Source organism: Eschscholzia californica, unplaced genomic scaffold, assembly GCF_041429995.1.
Source record: "Eschscholzia californica isolate CP2 unplaced genomic scaffold, dmEscCali1.0.p SCAF_2, whole genome shotgun sequence".
Taxonomy (NCBI): domain Eukaryota; kingdom Viridiplantae; phylum Streptophyta; class Magnoliopsida; order Ranunculales; family Papaveraceae; genus Eschscholzia; species Eschscholzia californica.
Window position 1 is genome coordinate 34,754,119 of NW_028238309.1, and position 23,250 is coordinate 34,777,368.

At 36.2% G+C, this 23,250-nt stretch overlaps 1 protein-coding gene and 1 pseudogene across 5 annotated transcripts; one reads left to right on the plus strand and one right to left on the minus strand.

Moving 5' to 3' along the window:
- Positions 1-1,291: 1,291 nt before the first annotated feature.
- LOC147557557 (Metallo-hydrolase/oxidoreductase superfamily protein) lies at positions 1,292-23,023 on the plus strand. 5 transcript variants are annotated; one of them, XM_086658365.1, is made up of 10 exons: positions 1,292-1,598; positions 2,475-2,610; positions 4,008-4,135; positions 6,278-6,425; positions 6,514-6,619; positions 7,719-7,777; positions 18,095-18,130; positions 18,216-18,325; positions 20,269-20,330; positions 22,772-23,023. In XM_086658365.1, exons 1-9 carry the CDS (start codon positions 1,411-1,413, stop codon positions 20,324-20,326), a joined length of 969 nt encoding a protein of 322 aa, XP_086514491.1. In that variant the 5' UTR covers positions 1,292-1,410; the 3' UTR covers positions 20,327-20,330; positions 22,772-23,023. The 5 variants fall into 5 exon arrangements, with proteins under 5 accessions (XP_086514491.1, XP_086514492.1, XP_086514494.1 ...); XM_086658366.1 differs by lacking the exon at positions 22,772-23,023 and adding an exon at positions 20,763-21,287; XM_086658368.1 differs by lacking the exon at positions 22,772-23,023 and adding an exon at positions 20,814-21,287.
- Positions 8,809-10,614, minus strand: LOC147557558 (uncharacterized; annotated as a pseudogene).
- Positions 23,024-23,250: the final 227 nt, after the last annotated feature.

Genomic DNA, 23,250 nt, shown 5'->3' on the forward strand with positions numbered 1-23,250 from the left:
AGTGTCCGTGCCCTAGGGTACGGGATATACCCTAGTTAGTCTATATTTTCGTATTTGGTAAATATCATAACAATAAAGGGGGTTCTTTCAATACTGAAATAGAAATGAGGAATTTAATTCATTATAGGATTTATTGTATCTCTTTTAGAAGATGCCGCCACTCAGACTCGAACCGAGATGCTCTAGCACTGTTTCCTAAGAGCAGCGTACCGTTTTTCATTGATACGACATGCTGTTTTTTTCATTCATTCCCTTTCAGGATCAGTCGTGTCACGACATGTTGTTGATATTGATTGAGTTGGAGGGAGTTTCGCTGACTGAATCCATATTTCGTTACGCAACCAAGTCACCGTCACCCCTTTCCTCGTTCGAGAATCTCCTCCCTTCTTCCACTCCGTCCCGACCCAGACGTTTTCGGGATGCCCCTAATAACCAACGAATGGCAAGTGCAGACAGACAAAGATAAACGAGTCCAGATCAATCCGCTTTCGGGGGCTTGCTTAAGAATAAGAAAGAGGAATCTCATGTAAATACGATGGAATAAGGTTTGATCCTATTCATGGGGATTCCGTAAATATCTCATTCCAAAAATAGAAAATTCGAAACAATTGGCATCTGTAGCAGTTCACTCAAGTGAGGCGGTCGCGATCAGACTAGAAAATCTCATAGAGAAGCGATTGTTGACCATGGGATAACGAAAGGCTCTTAGTCCTTTTATCTCGCGTCATGGGCTTCATATAATTCAAGAAACACTAGTTTTCTGGAGGCCAGGATCCACAGGAAGATGTCCAAGTTCCCGCGGAGGAGGCCCCTGAACCTGATATGGATCCGTATCATGAAAGGGATCCGGACCGAATTCGGTTGCGCATTTCTTGATCATTGGGCCTTATATTATAGGGGTACTTCCTTGGATAGGGCCTTAAGCGTAATGTACGCATTGTAATATCTCTAATATTTTATATTTTTTTAATATAATGTTTTTATATATAAATATATTAATTATATTTAATTTATCAAATTTTAGAAATTATAATTAATAAAAATAATAAGTTATTGATTTAAAACTAATAAAATAACAAAGATATCAATATAGAGACTTGTATAGTGTTTTGCGTTTAGAGTGAAACTCTGTTTAAGGAGTGAAAATATAGAGATTATGCCAAGTTGCCAATGCAGAGGTTTCACGTTTGGAGATGGTCTAAGTGTATAGTATAACATTTCCCACCAAGATTCCTACAGGAATATTCACTTTACGAAGCAGGCGCTTTCATGTGGTAAGATCTTCTTTTTTTTATATTAGACGTGTTTGTTTGGAAAGTCTCTTTCTGTCCATTTTTACGGAAGCAGCTTCCTCTACTTTCTGTCTCATCGAAATCCCTAATCAAATACATTTTTGCAAGACCATACGAAATGGGAACTCCAATTAATCAAAATGGTGATCAACCGAAAGATGATCATCATTCTTCCCTGATATTCTTAGGAACTGGTTGTTCAAGTGCAGTTCCAAATGCTATCTGTTTAATTCAACCTTCTAATCCACCTTGCTCTGTTTGTTCTCAATCCCTTTCCATTCCTCCAGAACTTAATCCAAACTACAGGTAATTTTTCTAATTTTATCTTTAATTTTGTGGTTTTATTTGTTATTTCTTCAAAATCGTTTGTGCTAAAAATGTCGGTTTTTATAGCTCAATCTGATATTTGGGGATCTGAATTTTAGTCATAGTTGATTTTCGATCATAGTTGATTTTCAATAATTGAACCTTCTATTCTTACAGCTCAATCTGAGACTTGGGGATCTGTTCTTTTCCTAAAGCAATGCATGAACTTTTCCCATGCTGATTAACCAATTAGGTCTCTTTTTCATAATTTTGTATTTCCTTTCATAAAGTAATAGTTAGAATGGTGTAGCTACATTTTATGATTCAAATGATGTTAACCCGGTAGTGAGATAACTTCTTTGCAAGAATTTGATTTTACCCATAACCAAATGTACAAGTATCTGTTATAATACTGTCTGTTAAGAGGGAACCAAGAGGAAGAATGCTAGCATTATAGGCAAAAACATAGATATATTCATGAATCATTGGCACAAGCTAATGATAGACGTGATGGAGTTCAATGTCTCCTATATAAAGCCGGCAAGTTATACTTTTTATATTTTTATTTATTTCGTAGAAGTTGAAAAGTTAGTAGCTTTACATGTATCAATAGAGTTGAAAGCTACTCTAGACAAGATCGGAACACTTTTGATTTTATTAACTGCGGTTGAAAGTTGAGTAACCAAGTGCATAATATTTAGTTTAAGATTTCAAAAATCGATTGTTGGTTGTATTTTCGCAGGTCATGTTTATTTATACTTAAGTAAGCTTTATGATTCCTCTTTTTCTTTTCTTTCTTTTTTCATCTTTTTTGTGGCTTTGGTACCTTAGCATTTGCTGATTTCAAATGATGACTAATGAGATAAAAATTTGCAGGTGCAACACGTCCCTTCTTATTGATTATTGTCATGATGGTGGTGAACACAAGTATATATTGATCGATGTTGGAAAAACCTTTAGGGAACAAGTACTGCGGTGGTTTACTCACCATAAGATTCCTCGAGTCGATACAGTGAGTTAATATTCTATATAGTTCTGTAATTCTTTCAAAAAAAGAAAATATAGGTTCGGTAATTATTTCGTTTCATTAACCAGAAAGGCAATCTCATGATTAAGTAGTATGCCAAGCCAAGAAAATCTGTGAGGATGAACAGAAGGAACCCAAAGTTCCTGGGGTAATGGGCAACGTGGGTTTGTGGTCTTTGTTTCAAGTTGCTGAAATTGTGGAAGTCATGCTTGCTGCTAAATAGGTCTAAGTAGTTAGCATTAGGTAGGTGTTAGTTATTTATATTTAGTTGTTGGCTTGTTGCCATGTGTGCCATTACTTATTTAGTTATTGCCATGTGCCCCATTTTTTAGATACACCTTTGGAACATCTCCAATGCAAGACTCAAGAAATACTCTAAATCTAAAAACCCTAGGTGTCAAGTATGAAAAGTGGATCTCTAAATAATCTCTTTCCTACATGTCTATTAGAGATGCCCTATTAGAAAACCTTCTCCAATGCAACACTCAGGAGAAACTCTAAAGCTTATATCTTGACCATAAGTTAATTGATTTGCTTATGTGGCACTTAGAGATCCTCAAGAGGACACTCTTAATTTAGAGTGTCCTCTTAACGATCTCTAAAGTAAATCTTGTCACATCATTATGGAGATTCATGTTGGGTTTTGCATTGGAGATGGTTTTTAAAAAGAAACCATAAAAGAATCCTATGTGGCAGTCTCAGTTTTAGAGTTTGAGTGTTGCACTGGACATGCTTTTAGAAATAGGAGTGGCTGTTAATTTCACATTGTATTTAAATGCTTTCACAGTTATGCGTAAAGCAAGCTTATTTCTAACAAATTTCTACTAGTTCATTCTCATCATAACCAGAATACTTAACCTATAGGCGATAATCTATCCATCTGCTTAATTAGTTCTGATTGGGACCATATCATAATAGCATATAAACCTCCTTGATCAATTCTGAAAAATAGGAACTCCATCTTTTATATCTACCTTTTTTGCAAGCAATCATTTGATGAAGTGCGTGCTTAGCGGATATCATCTGTTGTCTAATATACTCTAGATACATGTTGCAGGACCTTAGTGTACCCTACTTCAAATAGGATATAGTTTTACTTTTTATCATCTTCAAAATCAACAAAATAAGATTTTCTGAATCACATCTTCAATTCCTAACTATACCTTCATTAATGACTGGAACAAATTTATTTGATGATCATTAGATTGCTTGTAGAGAATACAAAATGCTTGCTTTGTAAAGGAGGAAAGAATCTACAGAAAAAAAGTTCAATTTGTGATTGTGTTCGTGGAACCGTGGTGATGTCTTATAATTTACATTTTAACTTTTTAAGTGAAGTGAAGTAGCCTAGACTAAGGTGTTCGAGTAATATTTAACTGCAGATAGTTTTAACCCATGAACATGCTGATGCGATTCTTGGTCTTGATGATATACGTGCTGTTCAACCTTTTAGTCCCACAAATGATATCGAACCGACTTCCATATTCCTCTCCCAGTATGCGATGGACAGGTACTTCTAGCATTAATCTATCATCACTCTCTTCTCTTAGACATTGTCATCTCCTGCACTCATATTGCATTTAAAAATCTGGATGTCAAGATGGCGAGGAACACCAATAAAGCTACAAGGACAAGAAATCATTATATCTGTATAACTGTGTTAGAGGTTATAGTGCAAAATTCATTAATAAGTAGCTTACTTTTTTATTAATCATTTGACTTAATAGAAAGAAAGTGGAGGAACCACTAGGTTACATGATACTATAACTTATATTACATAATACTATTCTCCCAATTGAAAACAAAGTCATAGTATGATATAGCCATAACAGACTTCATTTTCCTAGCCCAATGCTTTCCTGAATTACCATAATTCTCCTCCAAGGGCTTCTTTCTCTGTTGTAAACCTCCAAAGCCATTTGGACAAGAGTTCATTGTTCATAAGTTTTAAGTTCTTTACCCCTAGATCACCGTGTTCGATGTCTCTACGTACCTTTTTCCAGGCTACCCAATGTAGTCTCTTCTTGTCCTCTCTGTCGTTCCAGATGAAATTACACATTTTTCTCCATTTTTTTCTACACTTTTATAGGAATATTGAATAGGGAAAGAAAGTAAATAGGGAGATATGTAGTACTTCTTTCACCAGAGTGAGCTTTGTATTTCAAGGTAGAGTCGAGGACTACTGCTTTTACCAGAGTGAGCTATGTTCATGTTGATGTAATTATATCAAGAGTACGCATCGAAGAAGCCCAGGACTCATGTCTACTGTTGAGACAACCTCCACCCAGTGGGGCTTGTAACTCAGTCACACCTTGTCAAGAGATGAGTATTGGGTGTTACTCCCTGATTCCTGCAGAAAAAGGAGCTTTTTCCAGTGGAACGAGTTCCTGGGAGGCCCCTACATTTGGAATGTTACCAGCGGACTGTGGAGTGGCCCCATAAAAGAATTTGGGGGGGGGGGGTGTGGAAGATTAAATATTTAAAAGATAATTACAGTGAGTCATGTGAACAAGGAAAAGAGAGAACGTAAGGTCTCACTGTAATTCTCTCTTTTCGTGTATCGTAGAGCCTTCATCTAAGGCCATCTATAACGTCTACACAATTATTTCTAGAATGATCCAAACACCTCCAGTAAGAGCTTCATCTATGATGTTCATGAATGCTTTAATGGTGGTCACATTAGTTGCATGGGTTCCCCACCTGACCTCCCTACTTCCAATATTCATATATCTCCGACAGGCTAGAGATAGACCTCCCTTATGAAAGACGGGTAAAGATTGCACTTCCTAGATCAATGGCAGAGGTAACATGTAGACCTAAGTTTCTACGTGTAGACGGGTAAAGATTGAACTTGTAATTGTTTTACACCAATTGTACGGTGTATTGGTGTAAGGTTTATTTATGTACCATTGAGTCGGAGTGCATTGGACATGGTGTAGAAACTACATAATGGTTTCACTAGCTTGACAAGTGGTAGGATCTTTTAGATGTTGAGTGCAATGTGGCCTCAGTGAGATAAGAGTATAGATTCCTTTCTCATTTAACACCTCCATTGGTACCTTATGACCGAAATCTTTCTTTCCCTCTACAATTTATACAAAGGATTGAAAGAAGTTATTCCAGCAATTGCGCCCCTCGAATTAGCCTCTAATTAGGCTTAATATTTCAATCCCTTAGCGTGGAAACTTCCTCAAAATACAAAACAGAATAAAGTATAAGTTCGTTAGGAATAAGCTTCTGCCTACGTGTTACTTCAAAATTCAAATTGGTACCTAGAGCCTTTAAAATCCAGGAATAGGAATTTGTGGCACCCGGAATGTCCAAGAATTGGGTTGAGGCCATTACCATCCTTGAAAACAAGCTCGATACATAACAGCGGATTCAAAAAACTCCGGTGTGTCAGTCGATCATTACAAAGATACAAATCATTGTTCTACTGGCTGATACATTTCCATCTCTCCTGGAGGTTCTCTACGAAAGGGTAGTTTGTTATGTTTGTTCTACTTTGCTTTTTATTGTAGTTCTAATGCTGGGGGACACTTCGGTATTTTCCACTGCTCAATGCCACCAATATTGACCACTTACGTCATTAGTATGTACTTATATCCTTTTGCGACATTCACTTGACATTGAACCTTGCATTTTGGAACAGTATAAATGAAAAGTTCTCTTACTTGGTGAAGAAAAAACTTAAAGAGGGCCAAGAAGTAAGGCGGGTTGCACAACTAGACTGGAAAATAATTAAAGAGGACTGCAAGGAACCATTTGTTGCATCAGGCCTACAGTTTGTTCCTTTACCAGTTACTAGCTCCTATTCTGTAACTCCAGGTGTCTACGTTTTTCTTCATCTCTACTTGCTTAGGAACTTAATTGCTATTCTGAATTCAGGTAATGCATGGAGAAGACTACATTTCTTTAGGGTTTCTTTTCGGTGACAGAACTAAAGTTGCATATATATCTGATGTTTCAAGATTCCTTCCAGACAGTGAACATGGTTAGTCTGTCTAGTTTTTATGTTTTACTTATTTATCTATATGAATGCTTCAATTTGTTATTCTGTGTATATGCATAATGAATGTATAAGTTACCAATTCAATGTCTTTATTGTAAAAAAAGGTACTATATTGATTTTGATACAATCCTTTTCAGTTTGTGAATTTTGAAAATGTTCGATCCGCAAGCTTTGGTAATCTAGACTGTTCATTACTTGATCTAATTAAAGAACCGTAATCAATTCAGCATTGTTTCTCATGACCCTTCAGAATATGCAATACCCACACTGAAGTCCCTTGAAACCCCTTTTCTCATGTCCCTCATGTCAAAAAATTTTTTAGGCAGAGAAAAAGATGAGCTGCATGATCTTTCAGAAGTAAACTCCTGTTCAACATTGCTATCCTTACAGACAACATTTTGGTATACTACCTATCCAGAAGAGACAATGTAAACGTATTGGTGGCATGCAACAAGTGTTGATATCCATTATCGCTATTATGTGTAGAAACACGTAGCACCTTCTACTTGTTTGTTCCAGCTACACTTTTCAAACCTCAATCTAATGGTAAGCTTTTTGAGGGAGCCAAACAACTATAAAATATCCAATAAGCAAGTGGATTGACAGAAATTCCTTTTACATGATGACAAACAATGGAAAAAGAACGGTGATTGCTGGTAAAAGAAGTACTGATTGCTTGGTAAAGTGTTTTGGTTGAACCTGGAGAAAGGATCCTGTGAGAAAGGAAAAGTATTTGGTAGTTGACAGTAATGAAGAGTAATACATGATCTGGTTAGTGGGGTGTGCTTGTAGGTCTATGAATGTGCTATTATGCCTTTTGTTTATATTATCAACTCTAATTGTATTTGGTTATAAATAGGGAAGTTCTGATCCTGGCATAAGAAATAAACAAGAGGCAATGTTTAAACGTAAAAACGATATCCTACAAACGAGATATAAATGCTCATGTTAATTTTTGTTTAGAGTTGAGGAATTTATATAAATGCACAATGAAATATGATTTCTAAGCATTTGATGCTGGAGATGGTTTATTTTTGTTTTGTTATTCTCCAACTCTTTTAAGGAGATTTTGTTTTGGCAGCTATTTCAAAGTATGGTGCTGGACAAGTGGATCTTCTTATATTAGACACACTGTATAAGGTCAGTAAACATGAGTTCCACAAATTTCGTTTTATTTTGCTTTGAAGTAAATGAGTTCAGTAATATGGTTTACTTTTTTCCTTTTTGAAACTGAGACTAATGTATCAAAGAAAAAGAATAACTACAGAGTTGAAGAGAAATTTGTAAGTCCTAGTGTGAATTGAGATTACAAAATTAATGCCTAAGTCTGTGAAAGACTTAAATATTAGCCCAAGGATGTTCCTGCTCTAGTGAAACAGGGTTTCTTTGATGTGATCTATGATCTCAGCTGTTGGTTCTTCTACCGATGCTTTCCTTCCATTTACACCATATGATGGCCACAAAAGTCATATTCCAAACCTCCGTGCCTACTTTTGGTTTCGTCATATGTTCCCATTGTTTTAGGGCTCCTACTATATCTTGTGAACAACACAAGTTAACGCCGAAGGAAGCTGTGAAATAATTCCTAGTAGGCAAATAAGTGAAGCTATGGTACAGTATAAGAGCAAATGGTAGACCACTTCTCGTTCTTTTTTACAGCACACGTCGGTTAATCATGACCATCACGTTTCTTCTGAGTAGATCCATCATTCGTAACTTTTCATAGCTGCTGCCCACAATGTGAAACCTACTCTTGGTTGAATAGGCTTTCTCCAGATGAATGAAACCAGGAACTCCTTGCGTCCTTCATCTGAGTTGCACCCAAGGTTACCTGGAACGCGGTACGTTCCGGTACGTGGTATTGGTACGCGGTACGTTTGGTTGAGAGTATTCGGTACGCCGGGGTATACTTTTTTGGTACGCTTTTTCGGTACACAATTCGCTAGGGTACGTTATTTCGGTACGCTCAATAATTCAAATATATATATATATATATATTTACATGTATATATGAAAGTAAATTTCACTACTTCGATTAATTTATAAATATTTAAAAGTAAACTATGTTGAGAAATTAGTACGTAGTAATTTAATTAATGTTTGAAGATAAAATATAAAATTGAATGAAATATAAAAATCTAGCATAAAAAACTCAAATAATTAATACTAATTCATCTTTCCTTTGCCTCTTGAACTACTTCCCCTTGCAAAACTTGATATGAAACTGGATCCGCTCGTAGCGTTGGATGGTATCTCTTCATCTTCATTATCATCTTCAACAACCACATCATCAAGAGACTCCAACGCATCTCTTCTAGCCTCACAATAGAATTATCTATATGTGTGTCTTTAGGATTTATGTCCCACTTCTTATACGGACCATCCTTGTATCTTTCAGAGAATCGAGATTGGAGGCGAATGTTGGAGTGAATGTATACCAATTTATCAGCTCTTTCAGAATTCAATCTATTTCTCTCCACACTATGAATGAATGAATATGTGCTCCAATTTCTTTCAGCCGATGAGCTAGTAATTGGTTGTGCCAATACCTATATAATAAACGAACAAATAAATTAATTATGAACAATAATAACATTAAAAATAATAATAACAATTTACCTTTGCCACTTCTGCAAGCTCTGGAGTTTCTGAGCCATATGTTGACCACCAATCAATAGCATCCGTGGTCACATCATCAGTTTGGGCAGCTGCCATAGCGTACATACCTTTTCTTGAATGGAATATTGCATATTGTTCACGGAACAATACTCGTTTTCATCTTCTGCTATTTTTCCAAATGCTTCCATAACACCCATCATAACTTCTTTGTCTTGATTTGGACTCTTCCTAGTAGTACCCTCTGGTGCAGGTGTAGCAAGATATCGAGGATCATAATATCGCGGTGTTAAAGGAAATCCAATGCATTGGAATATTCATTTTTTCCCATCTTTCAAGCACTATTTTTTCAATCTGAGGGTACTTGTTTGCATGATTTCCCTCTCTCATAATATCCTTTATTTCACCAAGCATATTATCCATCCTTTCGTTAATTTCACCTATTATTTGACCTTCTTCGTCACAAAATTTGATTAGAAAATATATCGGCTTGGTGATCCGTTTCTACATCATCCCAAAATTCCTCATTATTAATAGTTTCTGTAACTAATGCTCCTAACTTTCTTGTGTGATCATCTCCACTTTTTACTAGATCTTTCCACGTTTTAACAACAACAGTGGTTGCAAGAGCCTCTCTACAATCAACAAGTCGCTTTAACAATATATAGTGCGACGCAAATCTAGTCTTTGCTACTTTTAGAAGCTCTAGTTTCGAATGATTCCTAAATATAGCTAAAGCATGTGTGTGATTTATAAAGTATTTAACAATATTTTTTCCTCTTCTATAAGTAGTTATAAACCAGTCAAATGCTTTTGCCATATCTTTGAAAATAAGGTTTAAAGTATGAACTACACAAGGAGACCAAAAAATATGTTTGTGTACCTTTTCAACTTCTTTACTGACAAGTTTGCAGTTTGCTGCATTATCCGTCACTACTTGTAGCATGTTTGATGATCCTACATCTTCAATCGCTTTAAGTAAAGTAAAAATTTTGAAATTGCTAAACCTGTTTTTTCTATCCCTTCGAAATCTTAAGCATACAAAAACATGGCACCTCGACTACTGCAATTATATTGATCAAAGGTTGATGTTTCATATTAGTCCAACCATCTGAAACAATAGAAACTCCATGAGAATACCATGTATCTTTGACAGGTGTCATATCTTTCTCAATATTTCTTTTGCATTCATCTAATAAAGTTGTTCTTGTTTTTTCATAAGATGGAGCTTTGTAACCTTTAGGAGCTCTATTAATTGCTGTTACCATCTCATGAAATTGAGGATTTCTCAAAACATTAAAAGGAATTCCGTTTGCACACAACCCCTTCATCTCTTTCATGTCAACTATATCCCTATCCATAATTCGGAATGCATCTTCAAAATAATGATTGCTTTGGTTTTGTGACTGTAGAGTTTTTTAGTGAAGAAGAAATTCCTTTTTTTTCAGCTTCATAAACTCTTTTACGCACTTTCTCGTACAAATCTCTATTCTTCATTAATGCATCACAACGCTTAATTCCAGCTTTTTTTTCAACTTCAACACCAAAAAAGTGGGAATGGAGACGTGTATATGAACTAGTGAAATTCCCTCTGCAATGTTTGCAAGACCAACTCTTTGATCCTCCAGGATTTTTTGATGGATTAGTACCACCAACAATTATTTCGTTAAGTAAAGGTTTGGATACCAAATCTTCTTTTGTCATGCGTGATTGTTTACTGATATTAGTTTTTGAGCCTGAGCTAGTATTATTTTCATTAACTTGAACTTCGTTTTCATCAGATTCATCGTCTAAATTATGAATATTGTCTTCTTGATTAACACTATTCATCTGTGATGATGAAATTTCAATATCATCTCTTGTTTTTTTTTTTCCGAATGCCATCTTCATGAAACAGTAGTGAAGATTCAATTTTACTAGTATTGATGTTATGAATAAAATTGGTTGTATAACACTAATATTTATAATCAGTGGTGTCAAAATCGTCCGATTCGCGATTCAGATCGCACGATCTGAATCGGATCGGACTGAAATCGATCCAAAACTGAGTCAAATCGCATTTAAGCAAGAATCGTGCGATTTTTACTTGGAATCGCACCCTAAATCATGAATCGTGGGATTCAAATTGAATCCCACGATTCAAGTGAACTTGAAGAAAATGGGAGATGAAGTATTTAGGGTTTTACAACTTCTAACCTTGTTGAAGCTGAATGAAAAGAAAGTACATGGTCCATATTTCATCTTCTTATTTTCAGTTTTACTTCTTCTTCTTGCTCATAATCTGGTTTCTTTTCTGTTCTGGTGTCTTCTATTTTGATGTTCAGAGAGAGAAAATCAGAGATAAGGGTTGTAGAGAGAGAGAAACAAGAGAGACTTAATGTGATTCTCTCTCACCAGATTTTCTTATGACCTTCTGGTCTCTCCCTCTTAGACCCTTCACCTTCTAGCCCCAAATAGTGTATAGGGAAAAGACATGGTCAACTGGTCTTTGAAAAAAAGTTTTAGTTGTTAAAAGACTGTATTAAATGTAAATTCAAAATTAATAGGGATAATAAATTAGGTTAGTTGGGATATATAAATCTATACATAATTATGTTTATTACTTAACTATATGTTTAGTTAACTATATAGTATACACTAATATTTTGAAAAATATGGAGTATATTGTGAGAACATTACAGAAAGTAATTCCTAAAAGCCAATAAAAATGTATTATAAAATGTAATATGAAATTATTAGAACAATAAAGATTTAGTTTGATTATTAAATCTTACGATTCACGATTCGATTTAGCGATCCTATTTTTAAAAGTAGAAAACGATTCACTGTACGATTTGCGATTTGACAACATTGTTTATAATATAGTGCCTCTTTCTAAAGATTAATAAAAAAATTCAGATTTATTTAGAATTCCTATTTACATAAAAAGTTATTTCTTAAAAAATAAAGTAGGTTACTATTTTTGTATACATTAATCTGCTTAGTAAATGAGTAAACAACTAATAATGTGGGTTAGTAAGTACGAAATCTAGTTGGTTTTGGTCCATAACATAATACAGTAATAAAATTGGTTTATGTGTAACATAATAAAAAATTCGTTTTATCATGTCTTGTCCAAAATTCGTTTTATTTATGTGTTGTTGTCTGAAATTCGTTTAGGGTACAATATAATAAAAAATCAATTTTATCTTTAGATTACAAGTCAATTCTGAGCATAAAAAATTATTAGTTGGGAAGTTTCCCAACACAATGAAGTTGCCTTTTTGTTTTTCATTAATTTGGGAAACTTCCCAATGCATGCACAACTTCCAATAGAATTAAAGTTTCTAAAATATATTAATTTATTACCTAAAACCCTTTTGATCTGTTCACATCATCAAGTAAAAGGAAAGTTTATAAAGATCCAATGGTTGCAAAAAACCCTAAAAAATTTCGAATTTCCTTATGACTTGACGGTCGAAAACTAATCTAATCCCTTTTAATCTAACGGTGAGAATAAGTAGCTACATTTATAAAAGTAAACCCTAAAATCTTTTCTTTAAAACCTAATATGAGAGACATCCATCTTCCTCCCTCACTTAACAACCTTTTGTTAAAAACCCTAAAACGAAACCCTACTATCAGAGACGGCTATGGAGTCTGAAAATCGCCATCTAATGGAGAAAATATTGGTGATGAATCATGGCGAGACCCTAAAAGATGAAGATCTAAAACGAAAATACAGGTTTTTCAATTTTTTCTTCAAAAACTAGTATTTTTTATTTATTTTTTCCATCTTCAATGAATTTGGTTCGCTCTTACCAGCGATCTGGTGCGCGAACGCACCCTAAAATGGTACGCGCAAACCAGATCGCGGTTCATCACTACTCCTAGCGAATCTGGCAACGTTGGTTGCACCTGTAATAACAGTTCCTAACATAGAGGTCTTCTTCTTCGTGTTGTGTACCTGAATGTGGTTTCTTGACTTCCTAAAGCAAACAGGTTAGTACTAAAGCAAACAGATTAGTACTTGCTTCCTAAAATCGGAAGGAGAATACTCCAAACACCGTCGGAGGCTTGATTTCTTGAGATAAAACTAAGGAAAAGACTTTGGGAACCCTTTGCTAGGGGAAAAAACCTTTCGTATTACTTGATTTTAAAAGATGTAGACTGCCTTACAAACTAGAGAGCTTCCCTACTTATAGGCCACACTATTACATTCCCTAGGCAATTACTAGACACTTCTTAAGACTAAACTCTTACATTACCTAGACACTTCATTAATATTTAGAATTTAATCATCTTTGACTAATTAGACTATTGACTTGACTGCTCCAGACCCTAGAGAATTTCTGCCATCTTCTAGAATAATTTGCATCAATCCCTCCTTCTTGAAGAAAACTCGTCCTCAAGTTAGTTGTTGCTTCTCCGTCTCCATGATATGCATATAAATCAGAAACATTAAAAGTAGAATGAATTTCTCATGTCCTTTCGAACTCATGCTATAATGCGGCAAATTCGGAAGGCTAGCTCCTGGGACAAAATCAATACGATGCTGGATACTTCTTGTAGGTGGTAATCCGGCAGATAGATCACTTGGGAATATTTCAGCAAATTCTTTTAGTAGTTCTGCAATTTCAGTAGAATGTGTTTGTCGTCGTCGTTCCTTCGCCTCTTTCAAAACAAGAGCATATGTCGTCGAATCTGCCTCACACTCTTGTAGAAATGGTTGAATACTCAAAGAATCACACTCTTCTTTCTTTTTACCTTTGGGGAAGTCTTCATCTTGCATCGGTGCCAAAACCACTTTAACTCCATTCTTGTAAAGAGTATAAATGTTCTTTTCCCCGAGATGAACTGTTTTGTTATCGTATTGCCATGGTCTACCCAGCAATAGATGACAAGCTTCCATCCCAATGACATTACATAAAACCTCATCCGAATAACTTTTACCGATAGAAAAGGGGACATGACATTGATGTGTTTCCTTTACTTCACCCCCTTTCTTGAACCAGACTACTTCGTATGGGTTTGGATGTGGTCGCATAGCAAGGTTCAATTTCAATACCATTTGTTTAGAAACAAAATTCTCACAGCTACCACCATCAATGATAACATTGCAAAGTCGTCCATGTGACGAACACCTTGTTCTAAAGATGTTAGTACGTTGCGGTCTAGCTTCGATAGCTTTAGGTGCTAGCATGGCTCGTCTAACAACTAGAGCTTTCAAATCTTTGTCATCATATAGGACTTCATCTTCTGTAACTCCAACAAATTTTCCTCATTAATGCTGCCACCATCGTTATGAGCAGCTCCAAAGCCCTCAACTTCTTCACTCACTAGTAAATTGGCATTCTTCTTTCGACATTCAGCAGACTTATGCCCTTCTTTCCCACACTTGTAGCACTTCATTTTTTCTCCCACATATTTAGATGTAATGTCACAACCTCCCGGATTGAAATCTGGTGTACCACTTCCTTGATTCTGTCCACGCCCTTTGGAGTAAGGTGCTGGTCCAGAACTTTGTGTAAACGAAGGTCCTGTTTCGATCTTTTGGGTTGAGCCACCTTGACCATTATAAGCCCCTATTTGCACTTGCCCTCTGTCCATCTGATTTTGCTGATTATTAGGTCTTGTTTGTTGTGATTCAACCTTCATTGCCAACTGAACAGCACTAGCCAATGTCCAACAAGGCTATAACTCGACCCAATTTCTTATATTTGGCCTTAGTCCCATCAAATAACGATGTATAACTTGTGTTTCTGATTCGACTAGGTTTACACGAGTCTTTGTTTTGTAGAAATCATTGGTGTACTCCCGAACTGAACGATTTCCTTGCTCAATGGATTGGTATCGTTGGAACAACATACCTTCATAGTTTAATGGAAGAAATTGACTTCGAATCAGCTGTTGCATCTTTGACGATGTTTGAACGCGCTCCTTTCGGGTCTGCATTCTTGTCATTTGTAATTGTTGCCACCAAGAAGATGCATAACCTTTTAATTTAACCGCCACCAATTTCACCTTTCTATAATCCGGAAGTTCCATATATTCGAAAATCCTGTCCACTTTGTTCAACCAGTCCAAAACATCCTCAATTTGTTCTTCTCCTGTGAAATACGGAACCTCAACTCTAACATGTGGATCTTGATTACGTTGAGCACCGGGGTTGAAAGCAGGTTGCCTCTCATAAGGTCGTCTATCCATTTCTTCATCGGAAGATTCTACTGTAGGAAATTGTGCTTGCACCCTTACTTGATCTGCTTGTCTTCTTCGATGATAAGTTTGCTGAAATGCGTTGGCACGTTGTTCTCTTTGTTCCGTATTAGTCACATTAACAGGTCCAAAGATTCCAGCTTGCTCCAGGCGATCACAAAGCTGAGTAATCTGCCTTTGAAGAACCTCTATGTCTTCTCTACTAACAGTATTATTTGTTGGTAGACTTGCTTCTGTAGTTCTTTGGTTTTGCTCCTAGTTATTACCACCCCAGCCATAGATTCGCAGAATCACAAATCTATGTAGCTCTGATACCACTTAAAGCAAACAGATTAGTACTAAAGCAAACAGATTAGTACTAAAGCAAACAGTTTAGTACCAAAGCAAACAGATTAGTACTTGCTTCCTAAAATCAGAAGGAGAACACTCCAAACACCGTCGGAGCCTTGATTTCTTGAGATAAAACCAAGGAAAAGACTTTGGGAACCCTTTGTTAGGGGAAGAAACCTTTACTATTACTTGATTTTAAAAGATGTAAACTGCCTTACAAATTAGAGAGCTTCCCTACTTATACATTCCCTAGGCAATTACTAGACACTTCTTAAGACTAAACTCTTACATTACCTAGATACTTCATTAATATTTAGAATTTATTAATCTTTGACTAATTAAACTATTGACTTGACTGCTCCAGACCCTAGAGAATTTCTGCCATCTTCTAGAATCATTTGCATCACTTCCCGATACAACTTCGGTAACTTAAAACACTTTTAGCTGCTTGCTTATCTGAATGTGGAGTTGGAAACTGAACGATCTAACCTAAATGAAGATCTGGAATTTCTAGCAGAAGAGAAAATCATCAGAAAACAAAAGAGTGAAATTGAGAAGAAGAGCTTTAATGACTTGTGCGGTTGAAGCCATCTGGCATAACAAAGAAAACTGCTATTAGGTAACTTATACCAATTACTTGGTGGCTTACATAATGAGTGAGGCTCAAGATACTAACTCTGATGTATATCAATTGCTTGTTACGCTCTAAAATGTCAATCTATACCCGATATCAGTAGATCGATTCCCCTCTCTTTCTCTACTGGTTTTTCCTTCTCTAAGAAATTCGTTAGTATTCACCCTCCACACTATCTTAACCAATATTACACTTTATTAGATGAAGGGACCATGAGACACCTATATTCTTTGGGTGTTTTTCTTCTCTCTCTAGATGTGAACTCACGACCTCCACCTCTCTAAAACATTCTCTTTTTGAACCTAGAGAAATAAAAGTCTAAAGCCTAATAATGTTGGGGAGGGTTTGTTATATGCACGGAAGTCAAATAATTCGTCATTTGGAATTTATTTGCACCCAAGTATGAATAACACAAAAGGAAAATAGAGGTGGTACAATAACCCAGTAAGTCGTAGCACTTTGCCTTTACGAGCTCTCTTTTAAATCCGAAATAACATATATAGGCGCCCCTTATAAGAGCAAACTTGACGTGAATGGACCGGGCCAAAAGTTTTAGTTAAATGGTTTCTCAGTTCGCACTTCGGGTTGATACTGCCCCATATTCAAGGAGCTTCCAACAATATATATGTTGTTACTTTATATGGACTCCAAGAGTCATTACATTCAATACGGTATAAATAAATCATGAACAAAACATGAATTGAATAAGCCTGATAACTACCATCTTAAAAGACATCTCTGGCCCCAAAGGCCATATAGAGACCTTTAAGGCTATCTTAGGGGCATCAAAGCCCCATTCCTACCTTTACTTTATTTATACCCTTTAACACATGACAATAAATGATGGGTTCCACCTCCACCGTTAATCGAACCTTTGACCTCCGGGTTTTTGGAGTAGATGCACAACCAGCTGGTCAAGCAGTTGTTGGCATATATATGTTATCTTAATTATCAGGTTTTTTAAACAAAATGTATTTATATATTGTCTAAATTATCATATTCTTACGTACATAAAAGATGTTAACTTGGAGTTGGATTTTGTTGTTTTAATTCAATTGTTTGCAATTACCCACAAGATGCAAAAATCTTGCATTATACCCACTGCGCTAGCTGCAAGATCAAACAGAAATATTCATGTGTAAGACACGTACAAGAATACCAAAAAGAATTATCCATGTTACATCAGATGTTTCAGTATGTGGATCTGAAGATTAGAACCTCAATCATGTAAACCCCATTTCTCAGTCTTGTTTAGAACCCATTGTTTCTTCCTCATTCTTACCCAATTATTGTATTTAGGCCGTTGAAAATGGTGTTTTCTTGTTCTGGTCTTTTGTCTTTGCTTTGAATTATTGAGTTTAGAAATCACGTCAATGACTTTCCTCCTTTCAAAATCACAATAACGTACCTTTTGTGATTCTTTGTATCGAAGAATCGTATGAGGTATGATTGTGTTGTTACGTCTGGTTTGTCATTAGTTGCCTACTTTATCATTAACCTAGGCTTAAGATCTTGCGACTGAACAATGTGAGATCTAAACATTTCATGCATAGTTTCACATAATATAAAATTTATTTCTATATGGAGTTTCCTCGCTTGATTCACAGTTAACATTTACTTTTATTTTCCGAACTTTAATATTTAATATTGCACTAAGTTTTTATGATGTTCCTCCTTTGTAGGTCACATCGCATAATGTCCACTTTTGCCTCCCTCAGGTTTGTTGATTGAAACCTATTTTTTTTAATTACTTCACAAGCCTCTATAAATTGTTTTGCTAATTTAACCGTTGACATTTTTCAGACACTTGAGGCGATAAAGAGGATATGCCCGAAACAAGCTCTCCTAATTGGAATGACTCATGAATTTGATCATCACAAGGACAACGAGTTACTTGGTGAATGGTCTAGAAGGTATGTGCAATAAAACCTGTCTAACCAAAGGAAGATGTAACGGCCCAAACCTAGATTTTCACGTCAACTGCCATGAAAATCTAAACTTGAAGCATTTCTTCACGGAACAATAAGCACAGTTGATGTACCTGTCAAAGAGTTGAACAAAATCACTAATGACATGCACACACCAGAGAACTCTTAAATAACTAAGGCTAAGAATCTTGGAGATGAAAACTCCCAACATGCATACCTAAATAAAAGAACATTTAAGAAAGACATCCAAATCAGCTAGCTAGAATTAAGCAGGTGGCACTTCCCGTTCACCTTGTTCCGAAAATAATAGGTTGAGCCTTAATAGACGGTTTCAAGATCCTCGACACTAAAATAAGTAATTTCGTAGCATCTATACAGGTGTATATATGTAATAATCAAGTGTGACAATATAACAAAAGGAAATTACAATCATTAACAATCACACACAAGTGATGTCCGTCCGAGGAAATCAAATCCATTGTCCAAATCCTCCCATAATTCTCGTCATATGAGAGTGTCGCCGCAAGGCCGCCTTTTGTTACAACTAACCCCATACGCTCTAAACCTTAACATGCCAACCCATCTGTCGTTGCAAAAAACAATCGGTAGGGAGGGTTGAACCAACCACCAAACTCCTTCAACTTTTCACCGATATATAGATATCATAACCATGTTACTCAAAACATTATTATTATCACTTACCACATTCATACTGATAATGTTAGATAAGTAATGAAATATGTATACAATATATTGATAGTTTTCACAACTTGTATTCACATATTATGTTGAATTTTAGTCATCTAGTAATGCAGCTATATTCTAGTAAGAGGCATCTAATTACGAGAGTTATACACATCGTGATAAATAACGAGTTTATGGTCCTAAATATGATTATGACATAAAAACGATAGTAAGAATTGTATGATTCATTACTTCTTCGTTAAGACTAATGTTCACCAAGAAAAACATCTAAATATGACTCTGAGTGACCTACAGTAGTAAAAGTATTGTTATATTAATGTAATCAATTGACTACGTCCTATCATGTATTGGTTTTATGAACTCTAACTCTTATTTCGAGTTATGTGAAGTTTTGGTCTTACGGGTACTAAATAGTTGTTGGATTCTCTCTATGAGAAGGGATATTCAAGCCATAGAAAAATAAAAACCTATTTCGAATCAGAAGAGAAGCCTAACTGTAGAATACTTCGGCATCCGCGACTTTGGTTCTCCCTTAGCTTCTAGAGGCTTTACCAAATTGTTAAATCCAGTCCCCAAATAAGCAAGTATAGCTTGGTGAGTCTACTGAAGAAGAACACAACAAATCGAGAGTGTGTCTCCCTTGGTTACTTGAGTCTTTGTCCTGCTGTTGACTCCGACCCCAGATAGTAAGCTTGGATGAAAACTGGTCTGCAAAAGAAATATAAAACTCTGCCCAATATATTGTCGAATCCCTATTAATCGTGACAAGGTATAAAGGGTCCAGTTGAATTGCAATTCTGTTCTTGTGAAAGACGGAACATAACTAAGTCAATCAGGTGGTCAAATTGGACTATTTTTATTTACTGTAACGATACACGGCCCGAAAGTCAAGGCCAAAATCAGCCGGAGACAGATGGGGCCAACATATCACTTTTTGAGCACCCAAAATCGTGGCTGTTGATGGCCATTTTCGATTGATTTTAGTTTTCATCGTGCTAGCTCAACAACTGGCATGCAAAGTTTCTTCTTTTATAACTTCGATCATACAGTTGGTCTCATTCACTAAATGTTCAATGTGAGCTGTGGAGTAAAAGTTACTGTTTGCTTGAATAACTCCCGAAATTGACGCTTTTGAAGATTTAGAACAAGGAACCTTAGCAAATATCGCCATATATATCAATTAAGGTTACTGATTTTTGTTGTTTCAATTGGTTATGTTTCAGAGAAGGAATTCAAGTCCAGCTTGCACACGATGGTCTGAGAATCCCTATAGATCTGTAATAAGGTAAAAAGATCTATTCTTTCTTTTATACACGACATTTCCTGCTCAATACATTTATGCCAGATAAATTATTCGTTAAGGTATTGTCTGAATAATGCTGGATCAATGCACATGAAAAACTAAGACTGAAATTCTGTTACTGTCTGTGCTTTCAAGTATTTTCTTATGCATGTACTATAAACTACAACTGCAGTAACCAACATATACTTGAGCTTTACATTTAGAATTAAACTCTACAACTTTAGATTGTAACTTTTTGTTTTATGAAGGGTTTATTTGGAAATGCATCTTTATTGTGACCAACTTGCGCTTTTTGCCCCGTATTTGTGGACTAGTGGACTGCTTGAACCCAAACTAACACTTCCCTCGGGAAACAGTTAAAGTTATATTTTATTATTTAATTTTTTTTTTCTCATATTCTTCCCCGTTTGACAGTTTCACCCTGTGCTTTCTTATTTCTTTCGCCAATTATCTTGGCTGGTATAGGAAGTTAGAGGTAAAGGAGCTCTAAGGGGACAAAGGGATTTACTTTGTTGAGACAGACTGGTTACACTTCCCAGTCTTCCTTTCTTCCTCTGGTCTCTCTTATTTCCCTCCTCTTGTTGGTGCCGTCCCCTCTCTTTGACCTGTACCGGCAAAACTTGGTAGATTTCACGCCATGCTACCAGACGTTTTCATGTGGAAATAGGAAGAGATAGAGAGAGGTAAGGGGGTCACTGCGCTCCCCCATTACACGATTATTGTCCGGCCGGAGAAGTTGTTAGAGGACACGGTCCCACTCCACTCGGCCAGACCGAGTGGATACAATTGTGTTTTATTGTCTTAGGAAACCTTGTACTTATCATATAAACATTAGTGAGGTTTGTATTTCAAACTCTAATCAACCTATGTATTATTATAAATAGGCAACCAATGTAACTTACAAATACATAATAAAGAAAGCATTAATCTGTAATCTCCTTCTATCTTCTCTCTTGCTTTCGATTTCTCTCTCACTCGCTCATCTCTCTCTCTCTCTCTGGGTTTACTCGACCATATAAAGAGGTTCAAGCCTCTTCACATGGTATAAGAGCCTCTTTTTTAACAATTACTTTCGCTGAAACTTCTGAAACTATTTAGACTTCTACTCCAATCTCTGGAAGACCGTTTGATGTTCATCTCTCGGATTCTCCACCACTATCTTAATCACGCCTCTCCTCACAGGTGATAATTACTTCTCATGGTCTCGGGGGATGATCAAAGCTCTTCGAGCTAAAGATAAACTAGGATTCGCTGATTGGACAATTTCTTAACCCACAGATCCTAATGAGTTACATCTATGGGGACGATGTAACGACTTGGTTTTTAGTTGGCTCATCAATTCAATTGATTTGTCTTTACGTTCTTCTATCCTTTATGATGACAACGCTTCCGATGTTTGGAAAAATCTTTATGATAAGTTTCGTCAAACCAATGCTCCAAAAGGTTTTCAACTTAAGAAAGCAATTTCAAATCTCAAACAGGAGAGTTCTGATGTTTCAACCTACTTCACTAATCTCAAAGCACTTCCAGATGAACTTAATTCCTTGATGACTACCGAACCATGTATTTGTGGACATGGACGCTCTATGATTGATCGTATAAATTAAGATAGAGCGATAGAATTTCTTCAAGGTCTTCATGACCGGTTTTCGGCTATTATTGCTCATGGACCCGTTTCCATATATTCTTCGAATTCATTCACTTGTTAAGCAAGAAGAAGTTCAACAAAGTCTTCTCAATCCTGTTGCTACAATGGACGAAGTTGCTGCCCTAGCTGTTGGTTCAACCGACAATGGTTCCAATCGTTTTGATCGTCTCGATCGCTTTCGTTCAAAACAAACTCGACCGTTTTGTAATAATTGCAAAACCCATGGCCACCATATATCAACATGCTACTAGATCCATGGATATCCCCCTCAATATAATCAACGAAGTCGACCACGCTCTCAAACAGACCCAATGACAGCTTCGGTTGCTGACTCCAACACCTCGAGGGTGTCTGCAGCGACTTCCCTTACAACTGAACAGTACCAGACAGTTTTAGTCTTTTTGGAGTAGTCCAAGCAGCCAAATAAATCAGTTTCCACATGCACCACAACCTACAACGTCAACCTCATGGGTAAGCCTTTCTTCTCATTCGGTCCTACACCTTCGGTTATTGATTCGGGAGTTGCGAAACACATTTGTTCGTCTCTTTCCCGTTTCTCTAATTACTCGGTCGCACCACCTAACTACTTTGTTTGTCTTCCCGATGGTTCTCGGGTTCGAGTTCTTCACATAGGCTTCGTGTATTTTTCCGATACCTTTTATTACAAGATGTTCTTCATATTCCATCTTTCAAGTTTAATCTTCTCTCTATATCTCAAATCTCTAAATCCCTTCGTTGTACAATCTCATTTGATCTTGTTTTGTGTCTTTTTCAGGACCGAGCAACGAAGAAATTTGGGGATGTTAGTCTTCACGAAGATCTCTATTTCCTTCGCAGGGAGCGTCCTATTTGTTCGGTTTCTGATTTAGTTAGAGAGAGTCCTAGTAGTATTTCTTATGAGATATGGCATTGGCGTCTAGGCCATCCATCTTTTTCTCGTTTTAAGTATTTTAATTATAAACTTTCTTGTATGAATTTTAGTTTTATTTCTAATAAAGTACCGTCCGATATTTGCCCTCTTTCTAAACAATGTCGTTTACCGTTTCCTTCCCGTACTTCTTCTACTAAATTATTTGAATTGGTTCACGCGGACTTATGGGGACCCTTTTCCGTACCTTTCAAATCCGGATGTCGCTTCTTTCTAACTCTTGTCGACGATTTCTTTCGTTGTACATGGTTATTCCTTGTGAGTTCTAAGTCTGAAGCAACTACGTTGATTATTAATTTTTTTTTTAATTATATCTCAAATCAATT

Excerpts from the sequence above, each read along its gene's own strand:
- LOC147557557 (XM_086658365.1), top strand. The coding sequence starts at position 1,411 with ATGGGAACTCCAATTAATCAAAATGGTGATCAACCGAAAGATGATCAT. Across the intron at positions 6,426-6,513 it reads TACAGTTTGTTCCTTTACCA|GTAATGCATGGAGAAGACTA; the intron begins GTTACTAGCTCC and ends TTCTGAATTCAG. Across the intron at positions 18,326-20,268 it reads CTTGGTGAATGGTCTAGAAG|AGAAGGAATTCAAGTCCAGC; the intron begins GTATGTGCAATA and ends GTTATGTTTCAG.